Source organism: Bos indicus x Bos taurus, chromosome 9 (genome assembly GCF_003369695.1).
Source record: "Bos indicus x Bos taurus breed Angus x Brahman F1 hybrid chromosome 9, Bos_hybrid_MaternalHap_v2.0, whole genome shotgun sequence".
Classification (NCBI taxonomy): Eukaryota; Metazoa; Chordata; class Mammalia; order Artiodactyla; family Bovidae; genus Bos; species Bos indicus x Bos taurus.
This window is the reverse complement of record NC_040084.1, coordinates 101,729,015-101,746,018: the sequence shown is the minus strand read 5'-3', so window position 1 is coordinate 101,746,018 and position 17,004 is coordinate 101,729,015. Positions and strand designations below refer to the sequence as shown.

The 17,004-nt window shown below is 56.6% G+C and overlaps 1 protein-coding gene, 1 long non-coding RNA gene and 1 other non-coding gene across 11 annotated transcripts in view; 2 read left to right on the top strand and 1 right to left on the bottom strand.

The window, feature by feature from the left end:
* RPS6KA2 (ribosomal protein S6 kinase A2) overlaps positions 1–10,649 on the top strand; it is a 336,121-nt gene extending 325,472 nt beyond the window's left edge. For all 7 annotated transcript variants that reach the window (XM_027552024.1, XM_027552026.1, XM_027552027.1 and 4 more), the window contains 4 exons: positions 2,103–2,179; positions 3,485–3,602; positions 5,807–5,944; positions 7,520–10,649. In XM_027552024.1, coding sequence (XP_027407825.1) covers positions 2,103–2,179; positions 3,485–3,602; positions 5,807–5,944; positions 7,520–7,645 — 459 coding nt within the window. In that variant the 3' untranslated portion in view covers positions 7,646–10,649. The remainder of the gene's footprint in view (positions 1–2,102; positions 2,180–3,484; positions 3,603–5,806; positions 5,945–7,519) is intronic.
* On the bottom strand, positions 4,441–4,512 carry TRNAC-GCA. Its single transcript has one exon. It is a non-coding gene; the product is annotated as a tRNA-Cys (tRNA).
* Positions 10,650–11,304: 655 nt separating the features above from the next.
* On the top strand, positions 11,305–16,718 carry LOC113898674. 3 transcript variants are annotated; one of them, XR_003512713.1, is made up of 3 exons: positions 11,305–14,106; positions 14,487–14,607; positions 16,575–16,718. It is a non-coding gene; the product is annotated as an uncharacterized LOC113898674 (long non-coding RNA). The 3 variants fall into 3 exon arrangements; XR_003512711.1 differs by having other exon boundaries at positions 16,512–16,718; XR_003512712.1 differs by having other exon boundaries at positions 14,487–15,173; positions 16,512–16,718.
* Positions 16,719–17,004: the final 286 nt, after the last annotated feature.

Sequence of the window (17,004 nt, the reverse complement as noted above, 5' to 3'; positions counted from 1 at the left end):
AGCCTTTAAAAGCAGGGAGGGCTTCCCAGTGTCCATTGATGAAGAATGGCTGAGCGGGATGTTAGTCAGCCTTTAAAAGCCGGGAGGGCTTCCTAGTGTCCATTGATGAAGAATGGCTGAGCGGGATGTTAGCCAGCCTTTACAAGCCGGGAGGGCTTCCCAGTGTCCATTGATGAAGAATGGCTGAGCGGGATGTTAGTCAGCCTTTAAAAGCAGGGAGGGCTTCCCAGGTGGCACTAGTGGTAAAGAACGTGCCTGCCAATGCAGGAGACGCAAGAGACTCAGGTTCCATCCGGAAGATCCTCTGGAGAAGGAAGTGGCAACCCACTCTAATAGTCTTGCCTGGAAAATCCATGGACAGAGGAGCCTGGTGGGCTACAGTCCATGGGGCTGAAAAGATTCAGACACGACTGAGAGACTAAGCAAAAAGGACGGAAGTCCTGTCCCCTGTCACAGCCTGGATGAACCCTGAGGACACTGTGTTAAACGTGTGATAAAGAAAAACACAGTGACTCTAGGTCCCTCTCACATGAGGGACCTAGAGTCATCACACTCGGAGAGACAGAAAGTAAAATTGTAGTTCCCGGGGCTGGGCGAGGGGAGTGGGAGCTGTCTCTTGGGGACAGCGTTTCAGTTTTTCAAGATAAAATGAGTTCTGTGAAGGGAAGGTGGTGACGCCCGCCCGGCGTGTGACTGTATCGAACACCACTCAACCACACTTAAAAGTGGGGAAGCTGGGAATGTTGTGCTAAGTGTATTTTGTGAGCTAAACCAAAACCCAGACAGCATATTAAAGGCAGAGACGTTACTTTGCTGACAAAGGTCCATCTTGTCAAAGCTCTGGTTTTTCCAGCAGTTGTGTGCAGATGTGAGAGTTGGACCATAAAGAAGGCTGAGCACCAAAAACTGATGCTTTCAAACTATAGCATGGGAGAAGACTCTTGAGAGTCCCTTGGACTACAAGGAGGTCAAAGCAGTGAATCCTAAAGGAAATAAATCCTGAATATTCATTTGGAAGGACTGATGTTGAAGCTGAGGCTTCAATACTTTGGCCACCTGATGTGAAGAGCCAACTTATTGGAAAAGACCCTAATGCCGGGAAAGACTGAGGGCAGGAGGAGAAGGGAACGACAGAGGATGAGATAGTTGGATGGCGTCACTGACTCGATGGACAAGAGTTTGAGCAAGCTCCAGCTTGCTGGTGCTGAACATGGTGAAGGACAGGGAAGCCTGGCATGCTGCAGTCCATGGGGTCACAAACAATCAGACGTGACTAAGCAACTAAATGACGAACTTCAGTCGTGTCCAACTCTTGTGACCCCATGGACGGTAGCCCACCTGCCTCTGTCCGTGGAATTCTCCAGGCAAGAACACTGGAGGGGGTTGCCATTTCCTTCTCCAAGGGATCATCCTGACCCAGGGGATTGATCTGCATCTCTTATGTCTCCTGCGTTGGCAGGCAGGTTCTTTACCACTAACACCATCTGGGAAGCCCAAGTATATTTTACTACACTAAAAATAATTTTGCCTTTTTCCCGCCACACCACGTGACTTGCGAGATCTCAGTTCCCCAACCAGGAATTGAATCCGGGCCACCACAGTGAAAGCCCGGGGTCCTAACCACGAGGCCACCAGGGAGCTCCCCAAGCTCTTCTTCCTCCAAAGTTAAATGTTTCCTTTTCCATCTGTCGTATATTCATCAAGAGCTGGGGCTCCACGTGACTTGCGAGATCTCAGTTCCCCAACCAGGAATTGAATCCGGGCCACCACAGTGAAAGCCCGGGGTCCTAACCACGAGGCCACCAGGGAGCTCCCCAAGCTCTTCTTCCTCCAAAGTTAAATGTTTCCTTTTCCATCTGTCGTATATTCATCAAGAGCTGGGGCTCTCTGTGTGCGCTGGTCTTGGGGGACTCCTACTGTGGGAAATTGGGGTTGGCTTTGCAGTAGTACACGATGGTCTCACTGAAGACTTCCCCCACACCCCACCCCGTCTCCACCCCCATGCCCCACCCCCACCTCCACTGGCCTTATGGTCCCATCACAGCAACATGCTTTGAACTTGAACTCTGCCCAGCGCTGATCCGCATCTGCTCTCCCCACAGGTCCTGAAGCGGCAGGGCTATGACGCGGCGTGTGACATCTGGAGCCTGGGGATCCTGCTCTACACCATGCTGGCGGGGTAATGCAGCCCATGTGGGGGCCGCTCGGGCCCCCGCCCAGGCCCGGAGCTCAGGCCTGGGGCCCGATGGATGGTCAGAGAGAGGGGGCAGGAAGTTTAGCACTGCCTGTCGTTGAAGGATGTCTCTGGAATTAGGGAGCTGCCGCTGCAGGGCTCAGCTCACCCACAAAACCCCAAGCCTCAGACCACGAGGCCACCCTCACCTCTGGACCATGCACCCTCTGGAAAGGTCACATCTTTGCTTAGAAACGTCTCCTCGAGCCAGGAAGTGGCTGTGTCCTGAAGCCGGCAGGCAGCCCCGGGCTCCAGCATAGATTTACCCTCACTCGCTCTACTCCTGGGTGAATCCTGACCTGAGCCCCTCACTGCCCTCACTTTTGAGTGAGAGGAGCACATGGTGTGACAATGACGGCTCCTTCCAGCCAGGAAGGCCTGGAATCCAAGGATCCCCTCGTGCCCGGTGGCTTAAACGTTGTTGAACACTTGGGTGGAGGGGCAGGCGAGATGTCTAGGTCGTCCAGCCCTCTTTACTGGGCAAAGTGGAGGAAAGGGCCTGCTTCTTGTGTGGCCTCAGTGACGCGCTTCCCAGCGAGGCGGGGGCGGTGTCCAGTGGAGGGGGAGCCCGGGTGGCCTGCCGTCTCTTCCCGGTGCCTCTCTTGGTGGCCCTTCTGGGGCTCGCTTTGCCGATACTTAACTAGGAGCACAGAGCTGCCACTGAAGGGAGTGCTGTTAGAATTACACTCAATTCCTTTCCGGGGAAGGCTACACTGACCCACCATGGTTTATGTGAGGGGTGGCAAGAAACATCCATCACACGTTAGTGATGCGCAAGAAGTGTTCACACTCTGTGTGTCTGTGCACACCGCTGCTCTAGTGTGTTATGCTGCCCATTTCCAACTGAGCTTCAAAAAGTTAATTTGTCAAAGAACCCACTGTTGGTAATATATCAACCATGGGTCTCTCAGACTTCAAATCCCAGGCTCCCATCCACTATACCACACTGTCACCATGGAAACCGTATCACCGGGGAAACCCCTGTACCACTCTGTCACCAGGGAAGCCAGAAATGGTCCCGAAGGGCTCATCTTTGGGTCCACGTCTTCATTTGCCCTGTCAACCTTTAGCACTGGCCGAGTAAGGAAAAGAGACACAGCAGGAAGAAATAAATTGCGCTCTGCCATGAATCTTGGATTTGGAGCATGATGAGAAAGAAAAAAATGATTGTTTTTACCACAAAGACACACAATGAGCTTTATCGTAGATTATAAAATGGAAGCTCATCACCACAAATCTCTCATCACACAGATTCACCCCTTTTGCAAACGGGCCGGATGACACCCCTGAGGACATCTTGGCAAGGATCGGCAGCGGAAAGTACGCCCTTTCCGGGGGGAACTGGGACTCCATCTCTGACGCGGCCAAGGTGAGCTCTCTGCCCGGCGCCCTCATGGCCCCGGGGTGGAGATTCTGCAGGAACATCTCCGAGGAAGCTAGAGGATACTTTTCATGCAAATAACGTAGATATTTTGTACTCAGAGATTTTGTATGCCTTTCAGAGAAAAACAATTATTTTTGCAAAACTATCTCATAGCCCTTTTCACATTTTCCGTAGTCTTGTGTATTAGTTCTTCAGGGACACAGAACAGGGTGTGTATGTATAGAGAGACTGAGACAGAGGGAGGGAGGTCTGTTTCTGTGGAATCGTGGAGGCTGGTAACGGTTAAGTCCCAAATCTCCAGGGCAGGCCGGAAGCCTGGAGGCTCAGGGAGGCATAGAAGTTGCCACTCTCGTCCAAAGCTGTCTTCCGGCAGAATCTCCTCTTCCTTGGGGACGTCAGTCTTTTTTCACTTAAGACGTTCAACTGGTTGGATGAGGCCCACCCACATTATGGAGAAGTTGATGGATTTAAATGTTAATGTCACTTTCCCAGAAACATCTAGGCCAGTGGGCTTGGTTTCTGTTAGGTTTTTGCCTTCCCGCCTGGCTCATTGGGATCTTAGTTCTCCATCCAGGGATCAAACTGGGGCCCTCAGCAGTGAAAGCGTAGAGTCCTAACCCCTGGCTCATGAGGGAATTCCCTACTGTGAGGGTTTGGTTTTTTTTAATTAATTGTATTTAGCTGTGTTGTCACAGTGGTGGCAGTCGGGGTGTTTTGTCACGGTGCACACACTCTCCAGTTGCGGTGTGCAGGCTCCCGAGCCCATGGGCTTCGGTAGTCCCATCTTGAGGGCTTGCTTGCTCTGCAGCAGGTGGGGTCTTAGTTCCCTGACCAGGGATCGAACCTGGGTCCCCTGCATTGCAAGGAGGATTCTTAACCACTGGACCACCAGGGAAGTCCCTGTGAGGTCTTGAGCAAGTCAATAAAGTTCTCCCAACTTTTCATTTTTATACCTGAAAATGGGAGGAACAATCCTTCTAGGAGATATTTGTCTCAAGAAGTTACCAAGACTAGTGTCAGCAAGTGTAAAAAGGCTTTGGGTTTCTCTGCAGAAGGAGTTGCTTGAGGGTGTACAGGCTTTCTTCATTGTGGTTAATGACCACAAGTTCTGTTGAGCGATGCAACTTCACACTGTGCAGAGACTTTAACTGACTTCATTTCGTTTTGGAACCTGGTGGGAACACTAAGGCAGGAGAGCAGGCTGGTGGAAACCCACAGATTCTCCCCGGGGGCCCGTCCTTGGGCACGTGGTGAACAAGTGGACACGTCACATCTTCCCCTGCAACACAGGGGCATCATATTCAGCCCCTTCACCCAAGGACAGTCCTGATGACTCACAGGAGTAGGTACTTCAAGTGTGTGAAGACAGTCTCATGAATTCCATGCAGATACAAATCATAGTTGTAACCATACTTGTGTGTACACGCATTTGCCTGTATTACAACATGTTAATATAAAGACGAGCTCAGTCTTTAAACCCATTTTAGGAGTTTTTGTTGTTATTATGTTATAATCAAAGAAGAAAATCACCTCTATGGAACATGAAACCTTTGAACACATATAATGGCAACCAGACCATTAATTCCATAGTTGACAATTATTTGCAGCAAATGCTGTACCAAATATGTGTGGCGTTGAGGACAGTAATATTTTATTACATGTCATAAAATGTAACCGAGGACATTGTGATTGGTTTGTACCTGTTGGGTAGTCCTTATTTCAGCTTCTCCCTTGGGAAGATTATCATTTTGACTCAGTATTGCAGTAACTTACATGCACTATTGAACATCTCCACATTTGATTTCTCTTTAGATGTGAAATCTTCCCTACAATAGAAACCTGGAGTGGGAATTCCCTAGTGGTTAGGACTCCATGCTGTCACAACCAAGAGCTCGGGTTCTGTCCCTGATCAGGAAACTAAAATTCCGCAAGCCACTCAGCCCAGCCAAAAAAATTAAAAATAAATAAACCCGGGGGCACCCACCATGTTGATGATGGTTCAAACTTGTTTTTCTAAAATTCACCTTCTTACAAACCTGACCGCAAATGTTTGACCCCAGATGCACAGAGTCACTCCCAGGACAGTGGTGAGGCTTTGCCGTGACAGGGAGGAGGGGGACAGGGAGGAGGGGGACGGCTCCGAGCCCGGGCAGTCCTCACCCCCGTCCCCCGCTGACCCTCCCCCGCAGGACGTCGTGTCCAAGATGCTCCACGTGGACCCTCACCAGCGCCTGACAGCAGTTCAGGTCCTCAAACACCCTTGGATCGTCAACAGGGAGCACCTGTCCCCAAACCAGCTCAGCAGACAGGACGTCCACCTGGTGAAGGTACTGCCCGCGGTCCCGTCGGTGGGAGGGGGACTTCCTGCCCGGTTAACCCCCGGGGGTCCTGGGTACAGGAGGGGAACCAGGAACCGGCACAGACAGGTGTACCCCACACCTGCGGTCACACAGCAACACTGACGAAGGGGCAGCTTCTGAACAGCTTCATTACGTGTGTGTGTGTGTGTGTGTGTAAGAGAGACAGAGACGGACAAGGGAGAGACAGAGAGGAGAGACAGACTGAGGGCCCCATGCCAGGCCGGGCGCCAGGCCCGCCACTCTGGGCCTGAGCTCTGCAGGAGCCTCTGTAAACCCCAGAAGGCACACAGCTGAGGGTTCACCGGATGGCTGTCACTGCCCAGCTCTGTGTCAGCACAGAAACACCGCGGATGGCACCTGAGTGGTCAGTGAGTTCCAGAAAGAGCTACACCAGGCAGCGGCCGGCTTGGGCCCCGGGCCGGGGTTTGCTGAGCCCTCTGCAGCCAGCCTTTCCTGGTAGCTCACCCACCACCACGCCCCCGCTGGCGTGGCCTCTTAGCTTAGGGCATCTTGAGACCCTGGGGGCCGTGCAGGAAGCCCTGGACGATGGGTGAGCCCAGAGCAGCCGCGCCCGCGGAGCTCAGGGCGGGCTGCCGAGAGGGTCCTGCTCCGGGGTCTAGAGGCCTCGCCCCATGGAGACGCTGACCCTTCCGTCCTTGTCTTAGGGCAGGCCCGCACTGCGGGGCTCTTCTGACCTTGTGGGGCGGCCATCATTTCCAGGCCACTGCACTGCGGCTGTGTGTCATTGAACCTACGAACAGCCAGGCGGTGGCTGCCGGTCACCCCGCTGGTGACGCCCCGGCCCCTGTGGTGCAGCCCAGACAGACGGGCGGCGCCCAGAGGACCCGGGGGTCCACACAGCGGGGACAGGGGGTCCCGCCCACGGGCTGTGCGCTGGGAGGGCTGAGGCCCTGGCGCTCCTGGTCGCTGGCGGAGTCTGACCCCGCCTTACCGGCGCTGCTGGTGTGATGACACTGGGCACTGCAGCCCAGTCTTGCTCCTCGGGCGGCCTGGCCCGTCTCTCACGGCCTGGCCAGAGAGCCCCACGCCCCGTCAAGACGTGTGAGGCCCGCACCCGTCTGCAGGGAGCCCTGCATCCCGGTGGGACCCTCCTCCAGGAAGGGTGCGCTGCCCCGGCTGCGCAGGGACCGGGGCTCCTGCGAGGAGCCGCCCAGCCCGACCTTCCCGGGGCGGTTAGAGCTGCTCTAGGAGTGGCCCCGGCCCCCAAGTGGGTCCCAAACCCTCAAAACGGGCAGAGCGGGGGCCGACAGGCTCGGTCATTGCCAGGAGGGCGCCCCAGGGACTCGGCAGGGTGGGCGTCAGGAGGCCTCACCCGGGGGCTCCGTGGGAGCCCGAGGCGTCCGTTCAGTTCACTGGACGGTGGGTCTGCGTTCCTGCGTCACTGCGCAGGCGGTGGGCGGGCGGACGCGGTGGTCAGAGCAACAGCCGGATGTCTGAGTGCGCCCGCCCGGGTCCTGATCCCTGACGGAGGGCCTCCCGGCCACCCAGGCTCAGCGAGCCCGCCTCCCCCTCGGTTTGCAGGGAGCCATGGCCGCCACCTACTTCGCTCTCAACAGAGCCCCTCAGGCCCCGCGGCTGGAGCCCGTGCTGTCGTCCAACCTGGCCCAGCGCCGGGGCATGAAGAGACTCACGTCCACGCGGCTGTAGCCGAGCCCCGCGCCTTCTCCTGCAGCCCGGAGAGGATTAGACGGTGACCCCCGGACGCGCGGCCAGGCCAACCTACCCCCTCCGCCCCCACCAGCCAGACGGAGTCCTTCCTGCACCCCTGACCGTGCCGAGCACCCGGGGGCTCCTCCCGGCCCGTGAGCCTTGCACATGGCTTGTGTTTCTGTGGAGAGATGCCTCCTCCAGCTGTAAAGTCAGCAACCTGGTTCCACCTCCGGCACACGCGGCCTGGATGTCACCGCGAGGAGGGGGCGGTTCCCGGCCCCTGCGCTCGGCCTGTGCCCGCGGCTGAGTGACCGGCGGGCGGACGCCTGTTCCCTCCGAATGAACCAAAGAGCCCTTGTCTCCTCCAACCCCCGCCCCCCGCTTGGACCGAGACCCCCGCCTTCTCTCCTGTTGCAGAGCTGGGGAGGGGCGAGGCCACCTCAGAACCAGTGGCCGCGTTTCACAAGCATCGCTGGTGTCCCCTCGCCCGGGAAGGAGCCAGCCGAAGCCTGTGCCCCCCTGACGAGGACCGGGGGCTGGCGGAGGGCTGCTCCACTCCTCTCCCGAACTTGCGAGAGGTCCCGGGCTCCCCCGAGTGCTGGCTCTCCCTTTCCTGGTCCGTGGAAGCGCCGCGGTGGCCGCCGGAAACCCCGAGCTCGGTTGGCTCCCTCCGCCCTCTCTCTGTTGCCCTGGAGACCGCTGCCGCGTCCCCGCCCCGCCCGGGGCCAGAGGCGAGTAGCAGGATGCTCGCAGAGGGCAGGGGTGCCCTTTGTGGAAGCTGTGCTTTCGTGCTGTGTGTTGTGTTTCTGTCTCACAGGGCTGTCCTCAGCTGAAGCGTCAGGGATGTTTAATGTCTCTGCAGGGCGTGTGCACGGGGGAGTGGGCGTCGTCCGGCAGCGCTGGGCCCCCCTGCACTCAGGCGGGGAGGGCGCGCCTGTTCTCAGCCAGGTTTTCACCAAGAAGACAGGATTTAAAAGTCCCTCCGTCTCCACTCACTCTGGCACCCAACCCCAAAATCAACGAATGCCGCACTCTAAAACTATAGCTCCCTAGCTCTGTCTAATGGTCTTCAGACCTTAAAATATAAGCATATTGCTGAAGCTTTAATTATTCCACGAGGCTTTTTTTCCCCCTCAGAACCACACAGAATGAAAACGTGGCAACAGATCCATGTACCTGTTTTCCCACAAAACCCTTTCAGGCATTTCTCATATTTCTCAATAGAAAGTGAGGCTTTTTTTCCCCCGAGGCTCAAGAGACTTCTACCCGCAAGAGTTTTGTCTTAGGTCAGAACGGTTTCACCTGTTATTGGACACTTAGGCAAACCCGAGTGGCCCCAGGTCACAGGTTTTGCCCTCCCGGAGATGGACGATGATCCTTTGTGTCTTGTTGACTGCACAGAGAACATCCGGCCCACGGGCTCCTGGGCCTTTGTCCTGGGCTTGTGGGCAGGTTCGTTCATTTGCTTCGAGTCGGAGCCTTGCGATGGAGGGAGAGAGAAGGCGGAGGAGGTGCAGCGCTGGGAGGGGATCGGCGTGACCTCTGAGCGGCCCGCGGGCTCCGCTCGCCTACGTGCAGCCCTCCACTCTGACCTCTCAGAGCGCCGCGGGGACCCCGCACTCAGCCCGCGCCCGGCTCTGCGGACCCCGCCCCCCCAGCTCTGCTGAACGCCCGACGGCCTGACTGTCGGTGCAGCGCCCCCCTCCCTCACCCTCCTCGGAAACGAGGCTTTCTGCAGGAAGTACGCCGGGAGAAGTCAAGACCCTATTTTCAACTGAACTTGCAGAAGTCTTGAGTGAAGCGGCCCACGGCTGGGCCTTCTGACCGGCGGGCGGAGTGTGAGTGCAGGTGCGGTCGCTGCTTTGCAGGGCGTGTGCGCCTGGAGTGGCCGCCAGCAGGCCAGCCGGCTGCCCTGCCCCCCTCACAGAGCCAGACACCCCTCACCCCACCCCCCACGCCCTTCATAGCAACCGCAGATGCCCAGCCCTGGATCACAGGCCTCCCGCCCAGACGCGCCCTCTGGGGCGCCCCCTCTGGTCTCATCCACCCTGCCGCCTCTGCTTTAAGAGAAGCACCTGACTCGCCCCCCTCCCCAGTGAAAGCTTTGCGCCCCCGTGTCAGAGCCGCGGAGAGTGGGCTTTCCCGTGTTCCCCAGGTCGGGCTGTCCGGGATCCCAGACCCCCCTCGCTGTTAGGAAGGCCGTCGGTCTGTGACTGGTCGTAGCACTGATGAAGCCAGTGTGTTCACCGGTGTCGCCCCGCCCCGCCCCCGGGGTCCCCTCGCCTCCCCAGCCCCGTCCCCGCAGGAGGATCTGATTTGCACTCTTCTCTGCCCACGTGGGCTGGCTCCCTGCGCCTCTCCCGAGGGCCGTGGGGTTCTAGCTTGGAGGGGGCGCTGAGCTTCTGAGGGCTCAGGCCACTCCGGAAGGGACCTGCGCTCCGCCCCGCCGCCCAGCACTTTGCACCCAGCCCGCATCCGTGTTTACAGGGGACTCGTGCTCACGCTTTATATTTTATGTTGGAGATGGGCGGCCACCCTACCGTATTTATTACGCTTTCCAGACTTTCTGAATAGGTTTTTTTAATAAACACGGGTTTTATGAAGTGTACTATTTTTCTAGCACAGCTCTGACACTGGCCTTTCTGTTCTGTTACGGGTGACGGCCTGCAGGTAAGCGTCTGGCCTCCCCGCCTCTCGCCCTCCTGCCAGCCTCTGGCTCTGCCCCCGGCCTCCTCTTGTCCCGGGGGCCCGAGGTGTGGCTGTGTCTGTGCACGTGTAGGTGTGAGTGCTGAGTGCGTGTACGTGTGTGTTTGTGTGTGCACGCCCCGGGCAGCCGGGCAGGAGACAGCGGACAGTTGTGTTGTCAGCGAAGCAGGCCTGGGGGGGGCAGCGGGCTGCTGGTCTCCATCCCCACAGTCTCCCCGGATGCCTCCACGGGCCACTTCACGCCCATCTTTTCTTTGTACAGAAATAAAGCAAAAAGCTACGCTGTTGGTCATCAGCTCTCTAACCTCATTTCTTCTTCCCTCTTGGTCAGTTCCTCACCTGCGTGTGTCAGCAGGCAGGACACACACACACCTCTCTCTCTGCAGGCCAGACCGCCTCCCCCTGACACACACACACACACACACACACACACACACACACACACCTCTCTCTCTGCAGGCCAGACCGCCCCCCTCGACACACACACACACACCTCTCTCTGCAGGCCGGGTCACCCCCCCCAACACGCGCGCACGCGCGCACACACACACACACACACACACAAACACCTCTCTCCAGGCCGGGCCACCCCACCCCCGACACACACACACACACACACACACACACACACACCTCTCTCAGCAGGCCAGACCGCCTGCCCCCGACACACAAACATATACCTCTCTGCAGGCTGGACTGCCCTACCCCCCAACACACACACACATACACACACACGCACACATATACCTCTCTCTGCAGACCAGACCACCCCCCCCGACACACACACATACACACACATCTCTCTTTCTGAAGGACACACCACCCCCCCAACACACACACACACACCTCTGTCTGCGGGCCGGGCTGCGCCCCCCCGCCCCGGACACACACACACGCACACACACACATACATCTCTCTCTCTGCAGGTTGGGCCACCACCCCAACACACACACACACACACACACACACACATTTTGGGGGCTGCTTCCCCAGCAGAGGGGTCCCTCCTGAGGGCCCTCAGGCAGGAGGCGCGCTGGCTTTCAGAGCGAGTGGTAACACACAAGGAGTTCTTTGCGGCCCTGGAGGGTGCTCAGAAAACCCCCCAGAAGAGACTGAGTTGGAGAGAGCAACTCGCATGTGTGATCTGTTGCTGCATGACAAGCCCCCATAGCCCGGGGGTGTTGAACAGTCCCTTGGGAAGTGGTTCTGGCGGTCAGAAGTCCGAGATGGGCCCACGGAGCAAAGGCAGGGCCGTGCACCTTCTGGGAGCTCCAGGAGGCTCTGAGCCCCATCGTGTGCAGTTTCTGAGGCGCCTGCTTCACTCCCCGGCTCCCGGTCCCTCCCTGCAGCCTGAGAGCCAAGTCCACCGTCCTCCCAGCTGCCCCCTCCTCCTCCCCGAGAACCCGGGACGTGCTCCCCACTGTGAGGCCAGCTGACAGCAACCCGAACTCCACCTGCAGTCTCAGCCCCCGTTTGCCCGGGACCAGCCCATGACATCCCGACATCCTGTCTTCCAGGTGGGCAAAGGTCAGCCTGTGTGTGGATCGCAGGCAACTGCGACATCCCGGCTCTGCCGCTCAGGAGCTGATAAGTTACCTGCCACAGTCGCAGGGACGCGGCCCGGATAGGAGGCTCGGAGTCAGGACCCCCTCCCCAGAGCCGACAGCAAGACCCGGTGTACCTCAGTCCCCGCCCCCCACCAGGTCTCTCTGGGAGTGGGGGACGTGGCCCAGGCCGAGGGTGCACACAGGTGCTGTGTGACTACCAGGCCAGACTTGGGAAACCCCAGGCCTCCACTAAGAGCTGCAGGCAAGCGGCCGTCCTTTGCCCAGGTCGGGACAGTTCTGTGCCCCTGGCTGTGTGCTGTCCGTGAGCGTCAGCTCCGTGACTGCTCGCACGTGTGCAGATGAGCAAGGCCAGGGGTCCACCCTCCCCAACCCCGGCAGCTCCCATCTGCACACGCTGTCCTCACTTGTCACCCATGAGACCGGGAGAGGGGCTGGGCTGGGCAGGGGCGGTCTGCAGCCTCAGCTCACCGGACTTCCCGGCGACCCTCAACCAGCAGTGCACGTACCTTCTGTAGGATGTGAAATAGGCCTGCAGACATCTTTCCTGCAGAATATCCTGTCTATATTCTCCAATCCCACTTGTCACTTTTCCTGAGCACCACCAACCCGGCCAGTAGGTGTACCTGCTTCCCAAGACCCTGGGACCCGAGGTGGGTGAGGGAGAGTTGTGCCTAGGCGCCCAGTTTCCAGGGCACCCCAGGGTCACCCAGGTCTGGGCCCCAGCAGATCCCGGCGCTCATCCACTCTGAGACCTCCCAGGCGATGAGTCCCACTGGTGGACGAGGCCAGAAACCAGGCAGCGCGTGACCTGGGATCCCAGGTCAGACGCTGGGCGTGGGTTCTGGCTCTGCTGCTCAGGTGGCTGGCAGGCCGCAGCCCCGCCCCGGGTCTCGGCTTCCCAGGCCGGCGCCGGATGAGGGCGCCTCCCTTTCCGGGAGGGCACCCACCCCAGCTCCCTCTGCTTGCCCGTGCTTTGACACAGTGGCGGTCATCTCATCACTGACGCGCGGACACGTGGACTCAACACGTGGTCCCCCGTGCAGTCGCTGAGTCAGAGCACATTTCCTGAGCTGGGACCGCGCGCCCATCGCGGTCCTGAGAGGTTCTGAGCCACAGGGCAGGGCCTGCCTCCCGTGAAGCCGAGCTTCCAGCAGGAGAGGAACAAACTGCAACAGGAGCGTAAACCAGTAACAGCACCGCAGCAGCCGCGGGAGGCCAGCTCCACAGACAGGGCAGCTGCGCTTTCATCAGGAGGAGATCCAAGCGGAGGCCTTAAGATGTGCCAGATCCTCTCAGACACAGATCTTATCAGCCTTTCAGCGTCCAGCTGGTGACTCTGGAGTTTTATTTAGTTGATTCCCCAACACCCGCTCTAATTCAGGATCTAAATCAACAGCCCTCCTGTGTGACACGTGTCCAGTTCGGGTGTGTGCTTGTCACTTTACAATGATGAGGAAAACCATCACATAAACATTTGGCAGAGAAACAATTTTCAATTTGCTGTTTTCATCGCACCTGAGCTTAGGCAAGAGTCTCAGTTTCCAAACCGTAGGCGTGGTCTCAGCTCAGAAGCAGCACTGCGGGCCGTGAGTTCCGTGATTTCAGTGTTTCCCACAAATCTTATCACGCAGGGTTTCTTTCCTGGGGGAATGGGAAGTCAGCTCAGCCCCTGACCCTGACCTCAGGGCTCCTGGGCTCTGCTCTGGGCTGAGGGACGGACTGTGAAGTTGGAAACTTTGATCACATGGACACGTCAAGGCCTGCAGACCTCTGCTTCTTTATCAGGTAAACTGATATGGACTTGGAGACCGGATCGATCGGGTTTTGTTTTTAGTCGTAAATAGCAGTTGAAAAGGTAGATGCTCAGACTGAAGAAAAGATTTTTTTTAAGAGAAATTAAGACCAGAGTTAGGCTCTGCACATAAATTTAAAACACATTTTCAGAGCCTAAGATTTTTGCTAACAACACTCTGGCCTAGTCACACCAGATCCCCGGTGAGACCTAGAAAACATCCAGAGAAACCCGGAATCACGTGGGACTTGATCCAAAAGACTGACGGGAACCACAGTGGAAGCATAATGTCTAAGCCCGTGAGAAGGTTAATGATGAAATAATCAACGTTGGCCTCACGGCCGCCAGATGAGCAACTGTCCCTGACGTGTTGGACCAGAGGAGGCCAGAGGTCAGCAGGGCCCAGACCGCGGTCCCCGGGGCCAGGACGTGGGTCCCCAGACTGGGGTCCGCAGGGCGCAGGTTCCAGGACCACAGTCCACGGGGCTGGGATGCGGGTTCCCACGTCTCCAGAAAGCTCGAGTGGCTTTAGATTTCCCTTTCCTCCAACAAAGCCTTCTAGGACCCCCTGTGAAATGAGGAGGAGGCAGAGCGGCTCTGGTGACCCCGGGGCGGGGTCTCGGTCTCCTGAGGGCTGATGGAGACGCTGGAAGAGGGGTGCATGGCAGGGGAAGTCCAGTAGGAAAGTGGGTGCCCTGAGGCGCGGTCAGGAAGGTTCTCCCCAGGACAGATGGAGAGATGCTCAGTCTGCTCACAGAAACGTTTCTTCAGACCAGCTCCTCACCAGGCCCCAGGGATGCCAGCAAAACTCTGCCCTCCAACAGCTTTCTTCCTGATGAGAGAGGAAACAGAAGAAACAAGCAAATCACACAAAGGATGTGACCATCACAGGGTACCGAGTGCTGGGGGGACACAGGGAGGCCAAGGGGGCCGTGGAGGGCAAGTTCAGACAGAGGGAGAGGGTCTCACGGAGAAGATGCTCTGAAAGAGCTGGAGGGCCAGGGAAAGGGGGCGCTGCGGGGCGGGGGGAGGAACTGCAGAGCAGGGAGGGGACTGCGTAGCAGGAAGGACTGCATGAGCTCATTTCCTCTTCCCAGAGCTTCACTACAGCTACCCCCACCCCACCCCAGCCAGCCCCCCAGCCCCGCGCAGAGTAGGGGCTTCCCGCGAGTTTGCAATTCTCAGAACGTGCCACCAGAGGGCAGTGTAGGTCCTGCAGGCGTTGACAGGGTCACTTCCGCCCCCTGCGCCCCCTCCTAGATCACACGCTTTCCTTGTGGGGGGCCGTGGTGGGGGGAGGGCAGCTGTCCCAGATGCTACCTCTGTTCCTTATGCCCCGGCACGAGCTGCCGACCCGAGATCTCCGCAGAGCTGGGCGTCCGTCAGCATTGCCACGAGCTCTGGGAAGCTCATGACGCAGAAGCTCATGGACACACCATAAACTACACAGGGCCAAAGGTCAGGATCCTTTCAGTTCTTGATTTCACGTTGGCGTAGCTCTCACACACGGAGAGAATCTCTCCTTAAATGGCACCCCACTCCAGCATTCTTGCCGGGAGAACCCCACGGACGGAGGAGCCTGGTGGGCTGCTGCCAGGGTCCAGCCCCGGCTGATCCAGGGTATTCGAAGGAGAGACGGCGTAGGCGAAGATCAGGAAACAATTGCTTAATTAAACGTTAATTAAGGATATAAAGAGTAATAGAATGAGGATAGCTCAGTGAGGAAATTCAGTGGAGAAAAGAGGCTGAAATAAGGATAGCTCAGTGAGGAAATTCAGTGGAGAAAAGAGGCTGAAATAAGGATAGCTCAGTGAGGAAATTCAGTGGAGAAAAGAGGCTGAATAATTCAGCCAGAAGGTGAGAGAAAGAACGACATGGGGAGACCAAGTTTCGGTGAACAAGGCCCGCACTTTATTTTCCAAAGTAGTTTTTATACCTTAAGTTATGCATAGAGGATAATGGGGGAAGGGGTAGAGTCCTGCAGCAAGCCAGGCTTTCTTCCTGCAAACTTATCATATGCAAAAGCTTAGGTGATTTGCATCATCTTCTGGCCCGGAGGCCTGTTAACATTTTAAGACCCTTTCTTCAGAAAACTTATTTTTCTCTAAAGATGATTGGTCAGGAGCCACCCTCCAAAAGCATTAGATAAAGTTGCATTCCTACAGAGCAAAGGTGTGGTGGGCTATAACAAGAAAAAGAATTAACTCAAGGGTCCCAGGTTACAAACATTAAAGCTACTACTTACACCAATTATATTAATCAATACACTGCCAGGGACACAGCAGGTAAGGGATATGGAAACTTAGCAGCAAACACTGGCCCAACAAGTGAAAATCCCTTCACCAATACAATTTCTAATCAGTCTTTTAACTACTCAAAGGAATCTGTGTTTAGACAGTTTAGAACATCTCCTGCCTCTCACAGTTGGGAGGCTCTGAACAATCACATGTGGCTGGAAAAACCTATTCAGGCAGGCTAGAGGATTTCCAAAGGAGTTTGTAGGTTAAACACTGTCACACCCAGGAATTATTAACTGGAGCTGTAAGCTAACTCTTTTTTCAGAGAGAGGTGGTGGGGGACAGCCCCCCGTAAAGTCAGAGGTGTAGGTGAGAGCACAAAGCAGAAAGTAGGCAGACTCTGGTTTTGGGGGTAGATGCTCGAGAATTTCCAGGGGGACTCCTGAGGCTTGATCCCGCCTTTGCGTATGCCGAGCTTCCTTACTCATGACCTTTGTCATGGGCGGGGTTCCTCACGCTGGCTCCCGGCAGTGATAGATTTCCATTTGAGCTATTCCAGATCCTGAAAGATGATGCTGTGGAAAGTGCTGCACTCAATATGCAATATGCCGGCTCCCGGCAGGCTGCAGTCCACGGGGTCGCAGAGTCGGACACGATTGACCGTCTGAACACGACACTTCGCTGATCCGCATCGCTGTATGGCAGAAACCAACATAACACTGTAAAGCAACTTTCCTCCCATTAAAAAATACATTAAAAAAATAAAACAAGATATTAAAAAACTCTTGTAGGGAATTCCCTGGTGGGCCAGTGATTAGGACTCAGGTTTGATCCCTCCTTCGGAACTAAGATCCCAAATGCCGCAAATTGTGGCTTAATTAATTAATTAAAACACCCTGGTAGAGGAGCAGAAAAGTTACCCAAGTATTAGACAAAGCCTTCCTTGTAACAGGTCCGTAAGAAAAATTTCATTTCAGAATAGGTCTTCGGTGGTGCAAACGACTCAGGTAACCCCCGGAAAAAGGTTCAGACAACATGCCTGTATTTCTCAA